This window comes from Pseudoliparis swirei, chromosome 18 (genome assembly GCF_029220125.1).
Source record: "Pseudoliparis swirei isolate HS2019 ecotype Mariana Trench chromosome 18, NWPU_hadal_v1, whole genome shotgun sequence".
NCBI lineage: Eukaryota > Metazoa > Chordata > Actinopteri > Perciformes > Liparidae > Pseudoliparis > Pseudoliparis swirei.
In genome coordinates, this window is record NC_079405.1 from 2,980,261 (window position 1) to 3,001,864 (window position 21,604).

Consider the following 21,604-nt stretch of genomic DNA (forward strand, 5'->3'; position numbering starts at 1 on the left):
TGACAAAGTTGATTTCCCGTCTCTGTACAACAGTTACAACCAACTCCATCTCAAACCTCACATTCACAATGTTTACCGAGGGAGTCAAGAGACACGTCATTTAGAGAGTTACCGCCCCCTGGTATGGCCACCAGAGGGGGCGGTAAGTAGAGAGACTGCACGTTTAAAGTACTTCAGTTTCAGACCCCGGAGGTTTGTGTCAAGAACATTTCCAGATCTTCCAACCATGCAATGCTTAAAAAAATAATTAGATATGTATATAAACTCATGATTGATCTAATTAGTGTCTTTATTCAATGCTGTAGAGCTCCGGGGTTTCCACTCAGCTACAAGATCCGAAAGGCCAGCCCAGCTCCTTCATGAAACTACGTCTCCCATGATGCACCGGGGCAAACTTCTCCAGCAGAAGAGGCGAGTAGCCTGAACGCCAACCAATCACAGCCTGGGAGGTCTGAGGGACTGGAGGAGGAGGTCCGAGCTGAAGGAAACAGACATATATATGTCTATATATATGTCTATATATATTATATATATATAAAGACAGACAGATTATAACGTACGTGGATGTTTTCCTCCGGGGTCAGAGGTCGTGCTGCCGGCTGGTGATGTGGAGGCTTCGCTCTGACCTCCTTCAGCTTCACGCTTTCCCTCTCGCACTGAAACACATCAAACATGTTCAACCCTAGAGGGCAGTGTGTGTGTGTGTGTGTGTGTGTGTGTGTGTGTGTGTGTGTGTGTGTGTGTGTGTGTGTGTGTGTGTGCGTGTGTGTGTACCTCCATGTAGACCTCGGTCAGGAAGCCCCACTTGTTGGGCCAGACTTTGGCCGATTCCTTCTCAACTTTTAAATGTGCCTTCCTACAAACACACACACACACACACACACACACACACATGTAAAAAGACCCTTTTCACAATCTTTGTAACATTATAGTGATAACATTGTTACGTTACGACTGCACAACGAATAAAATGAATGTTACAACACATTTAATGTTATATATTTTCTGTTTTATAATTTATAATGTATGTTCCTCGTTATAATGACGAGCGCAAAAACTCATTAATAAAAGGAACCTCGTCTCGGTACGACAAGTTAGTATTTATTAATTTATTGAAGAACATTTTATATCCAACACAATCAAGATAAAGACGACAAGGAAAGGAACAAGGAGTGAAATAATATTAATAATTATAAAATTAATAACAATAAAACTAGTTATTCACAACCAGCAGACAGGAAGTTTGTATTATTTAAATCAAGATAAAAGGTTTACCAGATTTCGTCTTGGTGCACAAAGTTGACGGGTTCGGAGGTTCGCTGAGCATCCGCCATCTGTCCAGTGTGTGTGAGTGTGTGTGAGTGTGTGTGTGTGTGTGTGAGTGTGTGTGTGTGTGTGTGTGGAGTCTCTGTCTCTGGCCGGCTAGTGTTTCACCTGTGTGTAAGTCACACTGTCAGACCTGTTTACCCGTCGCCATGGAGACGGAGCTCCCACCCTGTCAGATATACATCACCTCTCTCCTTGCGCTTGAGGGCGTAACCATGACGACGGTGGGATGGATGTTGGGGGGGGGGGGGGGGGTCGTCGCCTTGGGAGCTTCAGACATGTTTGAAAATGTCTCCAAGACCACCAAAAACTCAACTAGTGCACATCTCAGCTGCCAGTGAGACACACAATATATATACATATATATATATATATATATGTATATATCTCTCTCTCTATATAGAGATATACATATATAGATATACATATATATATACATATATCTGTATATATGTGTATATATACATATATACACATATATATATATATGTATCTCTCTCAAAATAGATATACATATATATATATATATATATATATATATATATATATATATATACACTACCGTTCAAAAGTTTGGGGTCACCCAGACAATTTCGTGTCTTCCATGAAAACTCACTTTTATTTATCAAATGAATTGAACATTTCATAGAAAATGTAGTCAAGACATTGACAAGGTTAGAAATAATGATTAATATTTGAAGTATTAATTTTGTTCTTCAAACTTCAAGCTCAAAGGAAGGCCAATTGTACAGCATAAATGTTTTCATCTGTGCTAACATAATTGCACAAGGGTTTTCTAATCATCCATTAGTCTTCTAAGGCGATGATCAAACACAATGTACCATTAGAACACTGGAGTGATATTTGATGGAAATGGGCCTCTATACACCTCTGGAGATATTTCATTAGAAACCAGACGTTTCCACCTAGAATAGTCATTTACCACATTAACAATGTATAGAGGGTATTTCTGATTAATGTTATCTTTATTGAAAAAACAGTGCTTTTCTTTGAAAAAGAAAGACATTTCTAAGTGACCCCAAACTTTTGAACGGTAGTGTATATATATCTCTCTCTCTCTATTTTTATATATATACATTTTCATCTCAGCTCAGAGAGAGCCGGTGGTTTTGAATTCTTTATTAACTTTATTTAGTCTGTCTTCTCTCTGGACTGGATTGCAGTTCATGAAAGAGCCACAAGGTGGCGCCCTGACCAAAGACATCAGGAGTCTTCGCGCTATAGAACAAAGATGTTAGTGAACAATTATTTTTATGTACATAAAATTGGAGCAAGCTTAACATACATTTTTTTACACAAAGTTTTAGAGATTTTAAAACCTTTAGAATCTGTTTCCTACCATCACAGTTCATGAACTACTGAACCTGACAATCTTTTTTATAATTATTTATTTATTATTTTTAATGTTCCATTCCCAGTGTTGTGAGTGAGTTATAATTTTGTTAATTATTGTATATTTTGATGAACATTTACATATTTATACGAGCATAATTAAAAATAAAGATGTTTACGCTCCACAGAAAGGTGAGTGGACCTTTTATTATTATTATTATTCTTATTAAAATACTGTATATAGCTTATATATATAAATATATGTATATATATTTATATATACAGTATGTATATAAACATATATATATGTTTATATTAGGGCTGTGAAACGATTAACATTTTTAATCGGGTTAATCACAGGTTTTTGTGGATTAATCATGATTAATCACATATTCCCGATATTCTCGGTATATTTTGTGAGAACATAGAGATTTATGACAAAAGACGGATATATACATTTATACATTCTTCTATACAATGGTGCTGCAACTCAGCAGTTATTTAGCAGTTTTCTTCCATATGGAACATTAATAAATCTTCATCCTAAACAGAATGTTTAACCCTCCTGTTACCTTTCGGGTCAATTTGACCCCATTCAATGTTTAATGTCGGTGTTCTTTGGGGTCAATATGACCCGAGGTTGTTCACTGTGTCAAACATATCAGAAATATCAACTTTTTTATTTATTTAAAGGGCTATTTAGGTAGTCAACAAACAAACATAAAGTACCTCACACTTAAACTTGGGAAACAATATTAATTCTAATAATTTTCTGGAGGTTTTAATTGCTGGGGTCAAATTGACCCCGAGGGTAAAATATGTTAGTAAATGTAAAGGTAACAGGAGGGTTAAACAGAACATGTTTCTCTTGTTTGTCAACCATTAACTCCACCATGATACAATCTAAAGGTGGACAGATTGACAAGTGACTTTTTTTTTGCTCGGTCCCGATGCGCGCGCACGGAGCTCTGTGGCGCGCCAGACGGGGATCGATAAGTGCTCGATGGTGTTTTGAGCCCTCACCGGCGCCTTCCAGGCAGCGGCTGCCTGGAAGGCGCCGGAAGGTGGTCCCGCCCCCCAAAACTCTGATCCAATCAATGCGCTACCCCCACTTGGAGCGGAGCGCATATTCAAATCCACTTTTGGGCGCATTGCATATTCAAACCAGCATTTGGAGCCAAACCCACTTGGAGCGCATTTGGGCGCATTTAACCCACTTGGTTCAACAATTTCAAAGTGCGTAGCTATTTTGGGTCGGCTAATGTTGTGGTAATGTTATTTCAACCTGCTAGCTAGCAGATAGATGATGCTAATCTTAGCTGTGGTAATGTCATTTCTACCTGCTAGCGAGCTAAATCTGGTTAAAACATTAGGTAACAAAGTAAGATTAATTACTGCAGATTAATCACTGTATTTGAGTGATTGTTAATGGTTAGTGGTTATCTTTCAAATGATGCCTGTGAGGCACTTGACGTTGAGACTGGTTGACTTCCAGGCTGCTTTGGAATAAGGATACCTCTGAGGCAGCCACCTGTCTTTGGATAACTCTGAGGCATCATAGGTAGTGTTTACTGCCAGGCTGCCTAGTCGTTGGTATACAGGTTAACTCACAGGCATCCAGTTGGTTTTAGATACCTGTAAGGCATCTAGACGGACATTAAGAGGGGCTGACTCCCAGGCTGCTTCCTAACACTGGTTAGCTCTCAGGCAGCCAATTAGCTTTGGATGCCTGTGAGGCACTTGATGTTGAGACTGGTTGACTTCCAGGCTGCTTTGGAATAAGGATACCTCTGAGGCAGCCACCAGTTTTTGGATAACTCTGAGGCATCATAGGTAGTGTTGACTACTTTATATCAATAAAGAACTACTTTAAAGACTTTAAAGACTACTTTATATCAATAAAGAACTTCAGAAAGCCAGCTCTAAACTATTACACCCCAGTGTCAATAAGTGTTTCATTGTCACATTGGTATGTGCATCAAATCTGAATTTAATACTGTGTTCGTGTCATGATATGTCTTTCCCATTTTGTTAAAGCGAAGCCAAGGACCTGTGCTCCTCGTCGGTGCTCTGGCTGCCAGGAGCATCAATTTAAAGTGGCCATGCTGCGGCATCAGACCCCACTGTGGCCACAGGAGAGCCACGGAGTTCAAGTAATTTGCAATATTCACATCCTATATCTGGGCTCTGACAGGTTTAATAGACATTATTTATCCTGAATTTATGTTTTTATCTTTTCCTCCAGACAACAGCTCCAGCACCTCGCCAACCAGGTGAGGTCAAATGGCAATTGACCTCCTCACGCACACCTTGGGGCCAGGAATGGTAGAGGTGGTGGTGGATATTTTAAAAGTGTGTTGACACACATTGAAAATATTAACAATTAGCAATTTGTTGTTTGTTGTGTTCATTAATTAAATATCTTCATGTTCTACATCACTGTGTATGTCGTGAATTGGAAGTGTATTGAACTTGGCATCTTGATTTAACTAGTCTGATAATTTAGCTAGCTGGGCCTGAAATCGCATGGTGTAAATTACAGATCCGACATGTTAGGCATGTGGATTAAGGCAAATAGTCATGGTAACACAATATGTCAACACTAATTTCTACAGCTTCACATAAGGGTTTATTCCAGTAGAGTGTTACAAGTTAATGAAACCCCAACTTACATTAATTATTTTTTTTAAATGTATCGTCAGAGGACACACACATGATGGAGGAGAGACATGACTGATGGGGTGTGACATATTCTTTATTGAAAATAAAGGCCAAATACAACCCTCATACACACAGTAAAATGGTAAAAACAAAATTTCACTGCATAAACAGCTTAGTTTACTAAGCACTAAGGATAACAGAATTTAATACACTATAAATATTATCTAAATATTTTATTGGGGCAGTGTGGGACAGGTCGGAAAACTGGGGAAAGACTAGTTCGGGTTCGCTGTCTTCGCCTGCGCTTAAATGCCCGTCGTGATGGACAGTTTGTATCTGCCGCTTGTTGTGGTCTGTCTTTGAATAGTTTGCAATCAGGTGGAGCAGTCCTCCTCCTGATCTCCTCCACCGTTATCTGGTATCTTTGTAAAATAATTTCTGAGTCACACTCAAAGAAGGTTTCAATGTTTCAACAATATTATTCGTAACAATATTAGGATTTCATCTTCTTTACATACAGTACAGTATTGTACACATGTAATGTCTGTACATAGCCCTTCTGTCTTTACTGCCATCCCAACAGATGTTCCTATAACCCAAAACTGTGATGGGCTCTGGAAACCAGTCACATGGTGAAAAGGGACATTTTTGAGATTAGAGTGAAAATACTAGTAGGTCGAAACTCAGTATTTTGGTGAAATTGGGTTTTGATTCAATTATTATTCTATAACATGTCTATCATCCCTAAACATATCTACTTGTTTTTCATAAATTGAATGTGTTAAAATGTGCTTTATTCAACCAGCCAGTTTATTTAGAACCCCTCTCTTTAAAGTTGTTTTTGTCAAAATTCTATTCCATGAAATCTAACTGATCAGCTGACTTTGGGCAATCATAACATTTGAAACAGACAAATAATGAAAACATATTTGAAACAAGCTTGAAGTCAGCTTCCAAAAGGTCAAATTTCACCATGTGACTGGTTTTCCCAGATCCCATCACAGATGGTCTCAGCACTGTTACTACCACACTACCACTAAAAATATAAACCTGTCTTGAAGAAACCTATGCCTAGCTGTGCACTTCACCTTTTGCTCCGATGCCCTGAGCATGTCCTCAAAAGGCTGTGGACATTCTGAAATGCCGGCTGGGATGGGGCAGTAGGGGATGGTGGAGCAGCAGGGCCGGATGGGGCAGGAAGGGTGGATGGAGCAGCAGGGCTAGATGGGGTTGGGGCTGGGGCGGAGGCTCCACCAACCAGTGGTGACTGGTGGAAAATTGCGATCTTTGCAGATGGTCCTATAAAGTAACAAGAAGTAACCAAATTTGCTATATGAGGAGATGAACTAGTGTTGTAGTACTTGAGTCCAGATGGCAAGATAAAGAATAACTTACCACCTTTTGACACCTGCAGGGCCTTCCGCTTCTGTCCTACTGTATAAAGACATTGCAAGGAAATAATAAGTATTTTTTGGGGAATTATTGAAGTCATTGTTAAATGTCAGTGTGTGAAAGAGACTTTTTTTTAGTCATTAAAGTAGGTCTAGGTTGAACCTTACCCTTCCTGGGCGCCATTTCTTCATGAACTGAAAGAGAAAGGCAATATGAGTGTGATTAGTATTATCACATAATGTTAGGCATATGCAATGTTAAAAATAATCTGGCAGATTTATTCAATAGGCCTATCTGTATGAGGAGGCATGAGGACAATTTAACTAAGGGATATCAGTCTACAGTCAACCAGTCTCAACATCAGGTGCCTCAAAGGCATCCAAAGCTAATTGGCTGCCTGAGAGCTAACCAGTGTTAGGAAGCAGCCTGGGAGTCAGCCCCTCTTAATGTCCGTCTAGATGCCTTACAGGTATCTAAAACCAACTGGATGCCTGTGAGTTAACCTGTATACCAACGACTAGGCAGCCTGGCAGTCAACACTACCTATGATGCCTCAGAGTTATCCAAAACCTGGTGGCTGCCTCAGAGGTATCCTTATTCCAAAGCAGCCTGGAAGTCAACCAGTCTCAACGTCAAGTGCCTCACAGGCATCATTTGAAAGATAACCACTAACCATTAACAATCACTCAAATACAGTGATTAATCTGCAGTAATTAATCTTACTTTGTTACCTAATGTTTTAACCAGATTTAGCTCGCTAGCAGGTAGAAATGACATTACCACAGCTAAGATTAGCATCATCTATCTGCTAGCTAGCAGGTTGAAATAACATTACCACAACATTAGCCGCCCCAAAAATAGCTACGTACCTTTGAAATTGTTGAACCAAGTGGGTTAAATGCGCTCCAAATGCGCTCCAAGTGGGTTTGGCTCCAAATGCGCGGGTTTGAATATGCAATGCGCTCCAAAAAGTGGATTTGAATATGCGCTCCGCTCCAAGTGGGGGTAGCGCATTGATTGGATCAGAGTTTTGGGGGGCGGGACCACCTTCCGGCGCCTTCCAGGCAGCCGCTGCCTGGAAGGCGCCGGTGAGGGCTCAAAACACCATCGAGCTCGATAATGGTGCGTTCACACCGGACGCGTCGAAAAAATTCTCTACGCGTCTGACGCAGCAGTCTTGACGCGCGTCGAAAAAAGTGTGTTCACACCAGACGCGTCGGACGCGTCGGGGGCGGAGTAATAAATGAGTCGAGGAACCACAGGACCGCAGCGTACTTCCACTTTTTAGTGGACTGAGCTGCACTCCCACTGCGCTTCTCGCTGCTCTCTCTCTCTTCTCTCTTTGATACGTGTCTCTGAGACTTTTCCACCTACGGCGGCAGATCTCCTCTGCCATGAAACACATATGCCGGCGGTTGGTTGATAGTAAAGTACAACAAATAGCGAGAATAAAAGCAAATACATACATTCAAAATTTACCAGGTAGTACCACGGCTTCGACCTTGTTCCACGCTTTATCTTTATAGCTCCGGTTTCGGTAAGCATAAAGAGTTGTATCGTAAAGTTCGGGGTGCCCACAGACAGCGACAATAATCTTTTCCTCCATTTTTTTCGACCGGCAGGACGATGACGAGCGGAGCTGCTCAACGCTGATTGGCTGACGCAACTATGACTCACGCGTCTTTGCTGCCAGAGTTGGGAAATTTGAACTCGCGCGTCAACGAGCTGCGTCTGTTCGCGCTGTTCGCTGAGTTCGCCCCGCGACAAACCCTCTGTTCGTGCTGCTTCAAACGCGTCTGGCTCGCTGGAAAATACGCAGCTACGCAGCAGCTTTGCATTGACTTAACATGTAATCTCGACGCGCGTCAAAATTTTGACGCGTCCGGTGTGAACACACCATTAGTGTTAACGCAACGCGTAGAGACATATGGAGGACTCAAAATGACTTAAGTATAAATAAATAAATAAATGAATGCATGAATAAATACAAGAATAAATAAATAAATGCTTAAATAAATGTAGAAATAAATAAATAAATACAAGAATAAATGTATAAATACAGAAATAAATACAGAAATTAATAAATATAAGTTATAACTCAACAGGACATCATTAAATAAATGTATTTCTACATTTCTGTATTTCTTCATTTATTTATATCTCTATTTATGTGTCCACACGTATTTCTTCATTTATTTATGTGACATTTATGTGTCCGTATATTCAAATGAGCTGGGCGGTCCGAACCTCATTGTTGAACAGGATTGGTCAAGTCAGGAGCAAGACAGAAGCAATCGATCCTAGCACTTGGATCTGTAGACGAACAGCGTTTATTATGCATTCTTGTCTGTACATTCTAAATACTACTGTTGTTGAGTCACGGAATGTAATTTAAGGATGTTTTCAGCCGAGAAGTTAGTAGTTTAAGCATCAAATCTGTGGTCGGTTTATCGAGATTCAGCCTAATAAGGATATGCGACGGAGATTTGAGGTCCTGCTCATGGACCAGTGAGCTCCGGCGGTCAGCGCTGTGTGGCCGCCGAGAAGCCTGATCTCGGCAGGACTTTTGAAATGCTCCGCTGGCTCCGACGTCTCCTGTAGCGGCTAAACATGAGATATAATTAGGTTTTGGAGGATCTAAAGAGCACAACGAGTTTATTATTTCCTAAAAGATAACGTTACGTCAATTTGACTGAGGGTTAAGATTCATAACTTCATATTGTAGCGACCCTGGGTCAGGAAGCTACGAGACGTTGTATAGTTATTACCGTTTATTAGTAGCCTCGCCAAACAACAGTGAACTCCGCAACACATTCTACTCCACTGTAAAGTATTTTACAGTGAATAATTGGAGTAAATTCATGCGCAAGAACAGTTGATGTGGTGACGTCACAAGACCAGAAAGACCGTCCTGCGTCCTCGAGTCTGGACTCCCAAGACCAGACTCCCAAGACCAGACTCCAAAAGAACACAAGTCTGTACTCAGTGTTCTTGGAATTGATAAACGGCTGAAGTCAAAAAGCTGTCTAGGCTAAGTTCTGTTAACGGTGAGCTGAGCGAGTCAACTTCAGCGTCATGTGCCAGGCAGAAGTAGTAGAGCACAACCCACCAGGTGCATCACACTCCTGTGACCAATCATGCTTTAGACAGAGGTTCGGACCGCCCCAGCTCATTTGAATATACGGACACGTAAATGTCACACATAAATAAATGAAGAAATACGTGTGGACACATAAATAGAGAAATAAATAAATGAAGAAATACAGAAATGCAGAAATATATTTATTTAAAGATGTCTTGTTGATTTATAACTTATATTTATTCATTCCTGTATTTATTTATACATTTATTTAAGCATTTATTTATTTATTTATACATTTATTTATTCATTTATACATTTATTTAAGCATTTATTTATTTATTCTTGTATTTATTCATGCATTCATTTATTTATTTATTTATACTTGTCATTTTAAGTCCTCCATAGTCGATCGCGGCGTAGTGTCGGTAGATCGCATGACATTAAAGAGATTGGCCCGCCCCCTGACATGTTCTCGTCTTTGTTCTTTTATTAAACTAAACGTCTGTTGTTGATCGTATCTCCACAGCAGCATGTCATCTCTGTCTATAAAAGAACAAAGACGAGAACATGTCAGGGGGCGGGCCAATCTCTTTAATGTCATGCGATCTACCGACACTACGCCGCGATCGACTGGCAGGTCGCGATCGACGTGTTGAGACCCTGATCTACAGGAAGTAAAAGTCGTAACAAGGTTTCCGTAGGTGAACCTGCGGAAGGATCATTACCGATGAACAGACCGTCTGCATGAGAGCGGACAGAGTTCAGATTGAAGTGGTGGATTGGAAGCTCATTTTGCAAGTGACTTTTTTTTCGTCCCGACGACCAACAACAGACGGATTGGAAGCTCATTCTGCGCATGCGTTAAATGCGTTTAAAAAAAAACACTAGTTAAACCTGTAATTGGATTAACTGAGTTAACGCGTTATTTTTCACAGCACTAGTTTATATATATATATACAGTATGTATATAAACATACATATACAGTATATATATATATATGTATGATATATAAACATATATACATATACATACATATATATATACAGTATGTATATAAACATATATATATATATGTGTATATAAACATATATATATATTATATATTATATATATATATATATATATACACACGGTCGTCCAACCTGCATGAGCTTCTCAGAGTTTTCACAACATGACTGAGAACTGTTCAAGACGTGACCCTGAACACAACACAACGGCCTCTTCATGCTATTGTTTTCCGTTTTGGGGAAAATAGGAAAATTCTGCTCATATTTTACTGGACAACACAAACATTTACATTTCACCTATTGGCTCAATCACAATAGATTTAAATGAAAATGTTACATTTATTTTATCAAAAGAAAACCTTTGCTTCATGTCATCATTCAAGCTTTAATTTCCTGTTCAACAAATAAGAAATTCCACTTTTTCTAATTATTATTTTTACTGTTCATATGCATTTATACTGAATATATACTTAAAAAAAGATAAATATAATGATATAAATACAGACATGGCTTCGAGGCCCCCCTGGTTGTTTTCTGTTCCTCCATCTTTCTTTTCAGTGCTGCAGGAATGTTACATATCAATATGACTGCAGTCGTTGATTTTGAAAAAGAAGAGTAGAAAATTACATGAGGAGGTGACGGTGGAGGTGGAGGTGATGGGTGGAGGTGACGGGTGGAGGTGACGGGTGGAGGTGGCAGTGGAGGTGTGGAGGTGGCGGGTGGAGGTGGAGGTGACGGGTGGAGGTGACGAGTGGAGGTGACGTGTGGAGGTGACGGGTGGAGGTGACGAGTGGAGGTGACGGGTGGAGGTGACGGGTGGAGGTGACGAGTGGAGGTGACGTGTGGAGGTGACTTGTGGAGGTGACGGGTGGAGGTGACGGGTGGAGGTGACAGGTGGAGGTGACGAGTGGAGGTGACGTGTGGAGGTGACGTGTGGAGGTGACTTGTGGAGGTGACGAGTGGAGGTGACGGGTGGAGGTGACGGGTGGAGGTGACGAGTGGAGGTGACGTGTGGAGGTGACTTGTGGAGGTGACGTGTGGAGGTGACGGGTGGAGGTGACGGGTGGAGGTGACGGGTGGAGGTGACGAGTGGAGGTGACGAGTGGAGGTGACGGGTGGAGGTGACGAGTGGAGGTGACGTGTGGAGGTGACTTGTGGAGGTGACGGGTGGAGGTGACGGGTGGAGGTGGTGGAGGTGACGGGTGGAGGTGACGGGTGGAGGTGGCAGTGGAGGTGGCGTGTGGAGGTGACTTGTGGAGGTGACGGGTGGAGGTGTCGGGTGGAGGAGACGGGTGGAGGTGACGCAGTGGAGGTGACGGTGGAGGTGACTGGTGGAGGTGGCGGGTGGAGGTGACGTGGAGGTGGTGGAGGTGACGTGGAGGTGGAGGTGGAGGTGGCGGTGGAGGTGACGGGTGGAGGTGACGAGTGGAGGTGACGAGTGGAGGTGACGGGTGGAGGTGACGGGTGGAGGTGACGGGTGGAGGTGACGAGTGGAGGTGACGTGTGGAGGTGACGGTGGAGGTGGCGGGTGGAGGTGACGGGTGGAGGTGACGGTGGAGGTGGCGGGTGGAGGTGGCGTGGTGGAGGTGACGGGTGGAGGTGACGGGTGGAGGTGACGGGTGGAGGTGACGGGTGGAGGTGACGTGTGGAGGTGACGTGTGGAGGTGACGTGTGGAGGTGACTTGTGGAGGTGACGGGTGGAGGTGACGGGTGGAGGTGACGGGTGGAGGTGACGAGTGGAGGTGACGGGTGGAGGTGACGGGTGGAGGTGACGGGTGGAGGTGACGGGTGGAGGTGACGAGTGGAGGTGACGAGTGGAGGTGACGAGTGGAGGTGACGGGTGGAGGTGACGGGTGGAGGTGACGAGTGGAGGTGACGTGTGGAGGTGACTTGTGGAGGTGACGGGTGGAGGTGGACGGGTGGAGGTGACGGTGGAGGTGACGAGTGGAGTTGACGGGTGGAGGTGACTTGTGGAGGTGGCGGGTGGAGGTGAGGTGACAGGTGGAGGTGACCTGTGGAGGTGACGGGTGGAGGTGACGGGTGGAGGTGACGAGTGGAGGTGACGGGTGGAGGTGACGGGTGGAGGTGACGAGTGGAGGTGACGTGTGGAGGTGACGTGTGGAGGTGACGTGTGGAGGTGACTTGTGGAGGTGACGGGTGGAGGTGACGGGTGGAGGTGACGGGTGGAGGTGACGAGTGGAGGTGACGTGTGGAGGTGACTTGTGGAGGTGGCGGGTGGAGGTGACGTGTGGAGGTGACGTGTGGAGGTGACTTGTGGAGGTGACGGGTGGAGGTGACGGGTGGAGGTGACGGGTGGAGGTGACGGGTGGAGGTGACGAGTGGAGGTGACGTGTGGAGGTGACTTGTGGAGGTGACGGGTGGAGGTGACGGGTGGAGGTGACGGGTGGAGGTGACGAGTGGAGGTGACGTGTGGAGGTGACGGGTGGAGGTGACGGGTGGAGGTGACGGGTGGAGGTGGCAGTGGAGGTGGGTGGAGGTGACGAGTGGAGGTGACGGGCGGAGGTGACGGTGGAGGTGACGAGTGGAGTTGACGGGTGGAGGTGACGAGTGGAGGTGACGGGTGGAGGTGACGGGTGGAGGTGACGAGTGGAGGTGACGAGTGGAGGTGACGGGTGGAGGTGACGGGTGGAGGTGACGGGTGGAGGTGACGAGTGGAGGTGACGTGTGGAGGTGACTTGTGGAGGTGACGGGTGGAGGTGACGGGTGGAGGTGACGAGTGGAGGTGACGTGTGGAGGTGACTTGTGGAGGTGACGGGTGGAGGTGGAGGTGGAGGTGACGGTGGAGGTGACTTGTGGAGGTGACGGGTGGAGGTGACGAGTGGAGGTGACGGGTGGAGGTGACGGGTGGAGGTGACGAGTGGAGGTGACGGGTGGAGGTGACGGGTGGAGGTGACGGGTGGAGGTGACGGGTGGAGGTGACGGGTGGAGGTGACGAGTGGAGGTGACGAGTGGAGGTGACGGGTGGAGGTGACGAGTGGAGGTGACGGGTGGAGGTGACGAGTGGAGGTGACGGGTGGAGGTGACGGGTGGAGGTGACGGGTGGAGGTGACGGGCGGAGGTGACGGGCGGAGGTGACGAGCGGAGGTGACGGGCGGAGGTGACGGGCGGAGGTGACGGGCGGAGGTGACGAGCGGAGGTGACGGGCGGAGGTGACGGGCGGAGGTGACGGGTGGAGGTGACGGGTGGAGGTGACGGGTGGAGGTGACGTGTGGAGGTGACGGGTGGAGGTGCCGGGTGGAGGTGACGAGTGCAGGTGATTAGTGGAGGTGATCTGTTCCCTCCTCCTCCTCCTCCTCCAGGAGAGGATCTGCACTCGTCACCTCCACCCGTCACCTCCACCCGTCACCTCCACCCGTCACCTCCACCCGTCACCTCCACTCATGATTTTGAGAGTTTAAAAAACCCAATAGACATGTGTGTCTGTGTGTTTCTATAGAGAGGGAGAGAGAGAGAGAGAGAGAGAGAGAGAGAGAGAGAGAGAGAGAGAGTCTGTCTCTGATCCCTGAGCCCGGCTATCAGGGCTGAGCCGGGCCGGAGGGAACCGGTTACCTGAACACAACATTACGTCCCGTTGCTGATTGGTGATTGGCCGGTGGCCCTGTGACGCAGTGGTGAACAACAGGTTCATGAGTACAGCAAACAGGACAATTTTCCCCTCCCGCCTCCTCCTCCTCCCCCTCCTCCTCTTGTGGGACATCCCAGGGTATAAAAAGAACAAACCGTCCCTCCGCAGCAGACACAGCGGACCGAGAAGGAGACGCAGTCCTCAAACCCTCCTGAGGCCGAGCCACAGCCTCCTGCTGCCACCAACCACTGACGGTAACCTGGTCTGGTGTGTAACGTGAGGAAGAGGATGAGTGAAGAGGGAGCACAGAGTCTTTGACATGTGATCTAATGTTTCGTACAGTATTCATTTAACAGCTTTAAAAACTACCTTTAAATGTGTATTTTTTTTCAAGATATGTAAAAGTAAAATTCAAGTGCTAAACTTTCTTCTCCTTGTTCTCTCTTGTTACCCCTCCTTCATCCTTCATCCCTCATCCCTTTCCTTTCCCCGCCCCCCTCCTCTCGATAACTTGTTTCCTCCTCACCCTCATGATGCAGTTCTCCTGGCCACTCGCCTCCCTCTCCACCTCCTCGGGTCACTATCGTCCCTCCAGAATCCTCCGGACTCCTCTTGCCTCTCCGGACCCCCTCCCCCCCCCCCCCCTCTCCCCCCTACCCGCCAGCCGCCATGCCTCCCCAGCTCCCGTCCCAGAACCGGAAGGGCCCCCGGGTCCTGCAGGGCGACCCCGGCGCCCTCAGCGCGGCCGTCAAGGAGTTCGTGGACGCCAACGTGAGCCTCTGCCAGCCCGACTTCCTCCACATCTGCGACGGCTCCGCCGAAGAGAACGAGGCCATCCTGACGCAGCTGGAGGAGCAAGGGACGATCAAGAAGCTCCTCAAATACGAGAACTGGTGGGTTTTTGGTTTTTAGGTGGTCTAAAATCTAGTGTTTTATCAGAGGCCTCAAAGAAAGGTGACAGGCCTGCTTCCCTATCTGGCTCGTGGAAACCATTATTTGAGGATCAGCTGTGCGCTTGTTTGTTTAGTCTGTTTGTTTGAAACAGTGGTAACCCAATCGTCAGGCTGCCCTGTCATCGGTGAGTCGTCAGCAGCTGTTGAAATAAACAAACCGGGTACAAAAGGTACAGAAGGTCCACATTCTGACAAACCAGTAAGTCCGGCTGGTTCAGTCACATGACGTTCAACCGGCAGCACGCGTCATACAAACATTGCGTGAGATCGATATATATTCTTTACGGCGAATCATGTGGAATGTGTCCCTCTGATTTATGGAAAGTCATCGTAAAAAGTTATTAAAGATGTTCCCCCGTCCCTCCCTCCCTCTTCTTGCTTCCTTCGTCCACCTTTCCTTCCTTCCTTCCTTCCTTCCCCCTGCCTTTCCCTCCTCCTGCAGCTGGTTGGCCCGGACCGACCCGAGGGACGTGGCCCGCGTGGAGAGCAAGACCGTGATCGTGACCCGGGACCAGAGGGACACGGTGCCCACGCCGCTGGAGGGCGGAGTCAGCCAGCTGGGCCGCTGGATGTCCCCGGAAGAGTTCGACAAATCGATGACTCAGCGGTTCCCCGGCTGCATGAAAGGTACCACCGGGGAACAATGCGCCTAAACCTTTCTGGATCAGAAGTAGAGTGACGTTCTGATTGGACTTTTATACAATTCCTGCAACCAGAGGAGTCGCCCCCTGCTGGCCAGTAGATAGAATGCAGGTTAAAGGCCTGCCCACTGGTAATACCTCTTAATACATTAAATGTTGACGATCTTTCTCTCTCCTCAGGTCGCACCATGTATGTGATTCCCTTCAGCATGGGCCCGGTCGGTTCCCCCCTCTCGAAGATCGGAGTGGAGCTGACGGACTCCCCCTACGTGGTGGCCAGCATGAGGGTCATGACCCGCATGGGGAACGCCGTGCTGTCCGCGTTGGGGACGGGCGAGTTCGTCCGCTGCCTGCACTCCGTCGGCTGTCCACTGCCGCTTAAAAGTACGTCAACGACATCGTCCGTAAACCCGATGTTGCTTCCTGCCTCCGTCCTCCAAACTTTCAAACTGATTCCAAAGACTGGATTTGTCTCCCAGAGCCCTTGGTGAACAACTGGCCGTGTAACCCCGAGCAGACGTTGATCGCCCACATCCCGGACAGCAGGCAGATCGTCTCGTTCGGCAGCGGCTACGGAGGAAACTCCCTGCTGGGCAAGAAGTGCTTCGCTCTTCGCATCGCTTCGTGTATCGCCAAGGAGGAGGGCTGGCTGGCGGAGCACATGCTGGTGAGGAAATGACGAGATATCAGACGTGCAACACGCGACATATGAGCGACGCAGAGGGAGACTTCCCCACGAGGTTCTGACCGAAGCGGATGTCTCTCCTGTTTAGATCCTGGGCGTCACCAACCCGGCCGGGGAGAAGAAGTACATGGCGGCGGCGTTCCCCAGCGCCTGCGGGAAGACCAACCTGGCCATGCTCAGCCCCACGCTGCCCGGCTGGAAGGTCGAGTGCGTGGGAGACGACATCGCATGGATGAAGTTCGACGACCAAGGTGAGGGAATCAAGACTTTGAGACGAGGGACGTTCAGATTACGACACACGGCCAACACATTCTTTCCCAACTGGCTAGGCAACCTGCGCGCAATCAACCCGGAGAATGGCTTTTTCGGAGTCGCGCCCGGCACCTCCGCCAAGACCAACCCCAACGCCATGGAGACCATCGTCAAGAACACCATCTTCACCAATGTTGGAGAGACCAGCGACGGCGGCGTGTACTGGGAGGGCATGGACCAGTCCTTGCCCGACGGGGTCACCATCACGTCCTGGACGAACGAGCCCTGGAGCTCAGAGGACGGTAAGAGTTTGTTTCAACGCGCGATGGAGGGAGGATCACGATGCGGTGCGATCCTTGTCAACCAAAAGTAACTTACTAGGATTTCAGTCTATTGTGAAATAAAGTGTCCTCTCTCTCTCTCTCTCTTTCCAGGCAAACCCTGCGCTCATCCTAACTCTCGTTTCTGCACTCCGGCTGGGCAGTGTCCCATCATCGACCCCCTGTGGGAATCCCCGGAGGGAGTCACCATCGAGGCCATCATCTTCGGAGGGCGCCGGCCAGAAGGTGAGCGGCAACTTGAGAGAGGGGCGGATTAGATTAGAGATGCCGTGGGGTCCAATGGGACGATACAAATCAAACTCTTCGTTTTTCAGGCGTGCCGCTGGTTTACGAGGCGTTCAACTGGCAGCACGGAGTGTTTGTCGGAGCGGCCATGAGGTCAGAGGCCACCGCCGCCGCCGAATACAAAGGTCAGTGTCTAATCTTTCCGATGACGGTTTTACTCTGACCCACCAGTCCATTCATTTGAAAGCGCTCCCTCCCCCTGAGGATAAGAAGGGGATATTGATTATCCCTCAAACCACACTATGGTCCTCACATCTAAAGGCACCGACCCAATCTCTCTCTTCTTCCTCCCCCTTTTTTCTTCACTCCAGGCAAGATGATCATGCACGACCCCTTCGCCATGCGCCCCTTCTTCGGCTACAACTTTGGCCACTACCTCTCCCACTGGCTGAGCATGGCCGACCGCCCCGGCGCCAAGCTACCCAAGATCTTCCACGTCAACTGGTTTCGCAAGAGCCCCGCCGCCGGATTCCTCTGGCCCGGCTTCGGCGACAACATCCGGGTGCTGGACTGGATGTTCCGGCGGGTGAGCGGCGAGGCCGCCGCCGTGCCCTCCGCCGTGGGCTACCTGCCCTGCTACGAATCCCTGAACCTCCAGGGCCTGCAGGGGGACGTGGACCTGGACGAGCTGTTCTCCCTGGATAAGGGGTTCTGGCAGAGGGAGGTGGAGGCGGTGAGGAAGTACTTTGCCACGCAGGTGAATGACGATCTGCCCAAAGAGGTGGCCGAGGAGCTGGACTTCCTGCAGCAGAGAGTGAAGCTCATGTAAAACCTGAATCTGAAAGGAGCTTATTGGTAAATCTAGAACATTTTGGTGATTGTAAAACATGATTTAAAAAAGAAATTCTACTTTTTTAATTGGCTGGAAATCGCCCCGTTCTTGTCAGATTATTAATCTGAGAATATTTCTGTGAGAAATTGTGCTCGGGATGTTTCCGATGAATATAAATATGTTAAAGAGTTCACGAACATTCTCAATGAATACGAGCCTCGTGGCATGAAGTCCAGAGGAGATGTTTCCTTTCCATCCGTTCACACGCTGTCGTACCAGTGTTATGTTTTCAACTGCTCCAAAGTATCGTCCTACTGAATGTCTGAATTCTACTATTTAATAGTAACTTATTATAAACGCACATCACACTGTCACTGCTACGTTGTTTGAGCCCCCTGAACACGGGGGACATGTTCCTGTCTTTATTTGTTGTCTTAATTTATTTTTATACGCTGTCTGAATCTCTTGGTTCTTGTTTTGATGGGAGAGAACAATAAAAGGTATTTTCATGGATCCGCTCTTGTTGTTGTTGTTTTATTAGAGTGGAACCAGGCGGCAAGTTCTGGTTCTGAAATGTGAAGCCAAGGCTGAAGTGCCTTAAACATGCATTCTCTCTCATGGCCACCAGGGGGCGACTCCTCTGGTTGTATAGAAGTCTATACTTCATGTGTTAAAGCTGCATTCTCTCTCCTGACCACCAGGGGGCGACTCCTCTAGTTGTATAGAAGTCTATGCTTCATGTGTTAAAGCTGCATTCTCTCTACTGACCACCAGGGGGTGACTCCTCTGGTTGTATAGAAGTCTATGCTTCATGTGTTAAAGCTGCATTCTCTCTACTGACCACCAGGGGGCGACTCCTCTGGTTGTATATAAGTCTATACTTCATGTGTTAAAGCTGCATTCTCTCTCCTGACCACCAGGGGGCTCCTCTGGTTGTATAGAAGTCTATATAGTGACTCTACTTCTCTTGATGTATTCCCTCAGTAAACATTGTAAACATGAGTTTATGTCTCAGACTCTAGTCTCAAGTCTTCTTCTATACAGCATGATGTCATCATTTAGGACTTTATGGTCATTTAGAGTCAAACAGACCATAGAGGGGATGCTTTAGGGGCGGGGCTTAATGTGATTGACAGGTCTCTACCTGATCTTGTTCCATATCCTTCTATAACTCCAAATATTATCACTTCCTGTTCACTGTTGCAAAAATCCAAGATGACGATGATCAAAATGACAAACTCTAGATTTCAAAACGGCGGTGCAGGAACCAACGAGTGACGTCACGACGACTACGTCCTCTTCTTAAACACCGTCACGATGTGGAACAGAACAGGTATTGCCGCTCTACTTTTCTGCAAACCAGGGTTCAACAATAAGGTCTTATTGGAGCTTATAGAAATGAGCATGTCAGTCGTCATGGAAACAGGAGTTTGGTTGGTTGGCGTTGGAGGACGTGGGAGCGTCTCCAAACACGGGTCGAGCCGTTTGGGTCCGCGTTCTGATTCATTCACTTCAATGAAAATTAATCGTGACCATTAACTAATTAAACCACGAATAAATGAAACAATGTGTGAAGGGCTGATTAAAAATGGACTTTAAGGCTAATTAAAGAACGACTGGTTAGCTTGGCTATGGTTAGAAAATAAACACAATCAATAATAAAGTAATCACATAACAACGTAACATAACTACCATGCATGAATAGCAAAGGCCCTGTGAAGACTTTCAGATTCAGATGTTACGTAACAAGAATAAACGGAGACAATAACCATAAAGTGATCATTTACTTTTGGTTTCCCGACAGCACAAATGATGATTTATGAGCTGCGAACTAGAGGCTCAGATATAGAGACACTTATTCAGTCACACATGAAGCTCACTTCACATTTGTTTGTTGGCGTTGCGTTCTGTGCTGATGACTCTGCTGTAACACCATGATTATGTATCGTTAACTTTTTTATGACTTTAGGAGAAACATCCTTAGATTATGATGTGTGAGATATGTATTTAATGTAGATTTACGTGTTGTGCCACCTGCTGTGAGCCGGACTCGGGATGTTTTTGTGCCCCGGTTCTATGACGCTGTGATGTAAGCGGTGGAGATTATGAAGTTAATCATCACTGACTTGTTTTTAACACAATCTGTGAAGTGAATCCTGAGCGCTGGTAGTAAACCGTGTACTAATATGACTACCGCACTAAGTTCGGTATCGATATGGCGGTCCCGGGGGAGCCCGGGACCGCCAGGTCGTGTAAGGAGGGCTGCACCGACCCAGGTCGGACACGGAGCAGGTCAAAGGCCCCGTGCCGCTCAGGAGTGGGATCGCGCCTGTGAATAAGCGCTGTAGTGCAGCCTGAGTTACACAGCGGGACCCAGTCTTTTTACACTGTTTCTACTGGTCAACAAACAGCTGAGACAACAACTCCAACTCCAACACCAGCAAAAGCAACCTTGCTTCATCACTGTCTCCTGTCCGAAGTCCATGCACAGAACGCCTGCTCCGCTTGGCCGTGATTGGCTGCAGCTGATCACGCCACATTTGATTTGTGTGCTGCAGGAAGTTGGTGCGCTCACTTGTCGACTGTGCGTATTTTCTCAGCGTGAAGATTAAAATACTTACAGCACCTGGTATTCCCAGGCAGTCTCCTATCCAAGTACTGACCAGGCCCAACCCTGCTTAGCTTCCGAGATCAGACGAGATCGGGTGCGACCAGGGAGGTGTGGCCGTAAGCAAAGGCTGAGCCTAGCAAAGGGACTTTTGAAGCACCTCAGCGTGCCACTGTCATCATGCAACATATCCCAGTCGCCATACTTAATAGTCACGTTGCCATTAGTTATTGAGGTTAAATTGTACAAATTCAGATGCAGGTTTTGTTTTCATCACAAGATTACACTTGATAACACTGACGACGTCACGTTTGTAAAAGCCCAAATCTTCTCTGAATCAACCGGATTCTCGCCGGGTGCGGTGACGCGTGCCTGTAATCCAAGTTACCGGGAGGCTGAGGCTGAGGCTGAGGCTGGAGGATCGTTGGAGCTCAGGAGCTCTGAGCTGCAGCGCACTATGCCGATCGGGTGTCCGCACTAAGTTCGGTATCGATATGGCGGTCCCGGGGGAGCCCGGGACCTCCAGGTCGTCTAAGGAGGTATGTGTATGTGTTATTTTTATTCGTATTGGAGGCTTGTGAGACGACGGCAGAACCGACACAACACAAACGTCACAGAAAGCTGATCTCAGTTTGAAGTCATTTAAAAAATGTTGCTTT

At 46.9% G+C, this 21,604-nt stretch overlaps 2 protein-coding genes, 1 long non-coding RNA gene and 1 other non-coding gene across 6 annotated transcripts; 1 reads left to right on the forward strand and 3 right to left on the reverse strand.

Moving 5' to 3' along the window:
• Window positions 1-270: 270 nt before the first annotated feature.
• On the reverse strand, window positions 271-1,337 carry LOC130208763 (uncharacterized protein C20orf85 homolog). The gene is made up of 4 exons (XM_056438071.1): window positions 1,276-1,337; window positions 775-856; window positions 561-656; window positions 271-478 (listed from the first exon to the last, which is right to left on the reverse strand). The coding sequence occupies exons 1-4, from the start codon at window positions 1,332-1,334 to the stop codon at window positions 323-325; spliced, it is 393 nt and encodes a 130-aa protein (XP_056294046.1). The 5' UTR covers window positions 1,335-1,337; the 3' UTR covers window positions 271-322.
• A 4,625-nt stretch (window positions 1,338-5,962) lies between these two features.
• Window positions 5,963-7,856, reverse strand: LOC130208514 (uncharacterized). 2 transcript variants are annotated; one of them, XR_008834435.1, is made up of 4 exons: window positions 7,602-7,856; window positions 6,900-6,926; window positions 6,736-6,774; window positions 5,963-6,639 (listed from the first exon to the last, which is right to left on the reverse strand). It is a non-coding gene; the product is annotated as an uncharacterized LOC130208514 (long non-coding RNA). The 2 variants fall into 2 exon arrangements; XR_008834434.1 differs by lacking the exon at window positions 7,602-7,856 and having other exon boundaries at window positions 6,900-7,291.
• Window positions 7,857-14,321: 6,465 nt separating this feature from the next.
• On the forward strand, window positions 14,322-18,850 carry pck1 (phosphoenolpyruvate carboxykinase 1 (soluble)). Of its 2 annotated transcripts, none has more exons than XM_056437436.1 (10): window positions 14,322-14,675; window positions 14,948-15,301; window positions 15,804-15,988; window positions 16,183-16,386; window positions 16,464-16,669; window positions 16,776-16,938; window positions 17,017-17,241; window positions 17,374-17,505; window positions 17,595-17,690; window positions 17,877-18,850. In XM_056437436.1, the coding sequence occupies exons 1-10, from the start codon at window positions 14,470-14,472 to the stop codon at window positions 18,332-18,334; spliced, it is 2,229 nt and encodes a 742-aa protein (XP_056293411.1). In that variant the 5' UTR covers window positions 14,322-14,469; the 3' UTR covers window positions 18,335-18,850. The 2 variants fall into 2 exon arrangements, with proteins under 2 accessions (XP_056293411.1, XP_056293412.1); XM_056437437.1 differs by having other exon boundaries at window positions 16,482-16,669.
• Window positions 18,851-20,951: 2,101 nt separating this feature from the next.
• Window positions 20,952-21,070, reverse strand: LOC130209113 (5S ribosomal RNA). Its single transcript, XR_008834549.1, has one exon. It is a non-coding gene; the product is annotated as a 5S ribosomal RNA (ribosomal RNA).
• Between the last annotated feature and the right edge of the window lie 534 nt (window positions 21,071-21,604).

What these genes read in the sequence shown, in the direction of transcription:
- LOC130208763 (XM_056438071.1), bottom strand. Translation starts at nt 1,334, where the DNA reads ATGGCGGATGCTCAGCGAACCTCCGAACCCGTCAACTTTGTGCACCAA. An exon ending in GTGCACCAAGACGAAATCTG is followed by an intron (nt 857 to 1,275) that starts GTAAACCTTTTA and finishes GTGTGTTTGTAG; the next exon opens with GAAGGCACATTTAAAAGTTG. An exon ending in CCCCGGAGGAAAACATCCAC is followed by an intron (nt 479 to 560) that starts GTACGTTATAAT and finishes TGTTTCCTTCAG; the next exon opens with CTCGGACCTCCTCCTCCAGT.
- pck1 (XM_056437436.1), top strand. Translation starts at nt 14,470, where the DNA reads ATGAGTACAGCAAACAGGACAATTTTCCCCTCCCGCCTCCTCCTCCTC. An exon ending in CTGTCCACTGCCGCTTAAAA is followed by an intron (nt 16,387 to 16,463) that starts GTACGTCAACGA and finishes CTGATTCCAAAG; the next exon opens with ACTGGATTTGTCTCCCAGAG. An exon ending in GGCTGGCGGAGCACATGCTG is followed by an intron (nt 16,670 to 16,775) that starts GTGAGGAAATGA and finishes TCTCCTGTTTAG; the next exon opens with ATCCTGGGCGTCACCAACCC.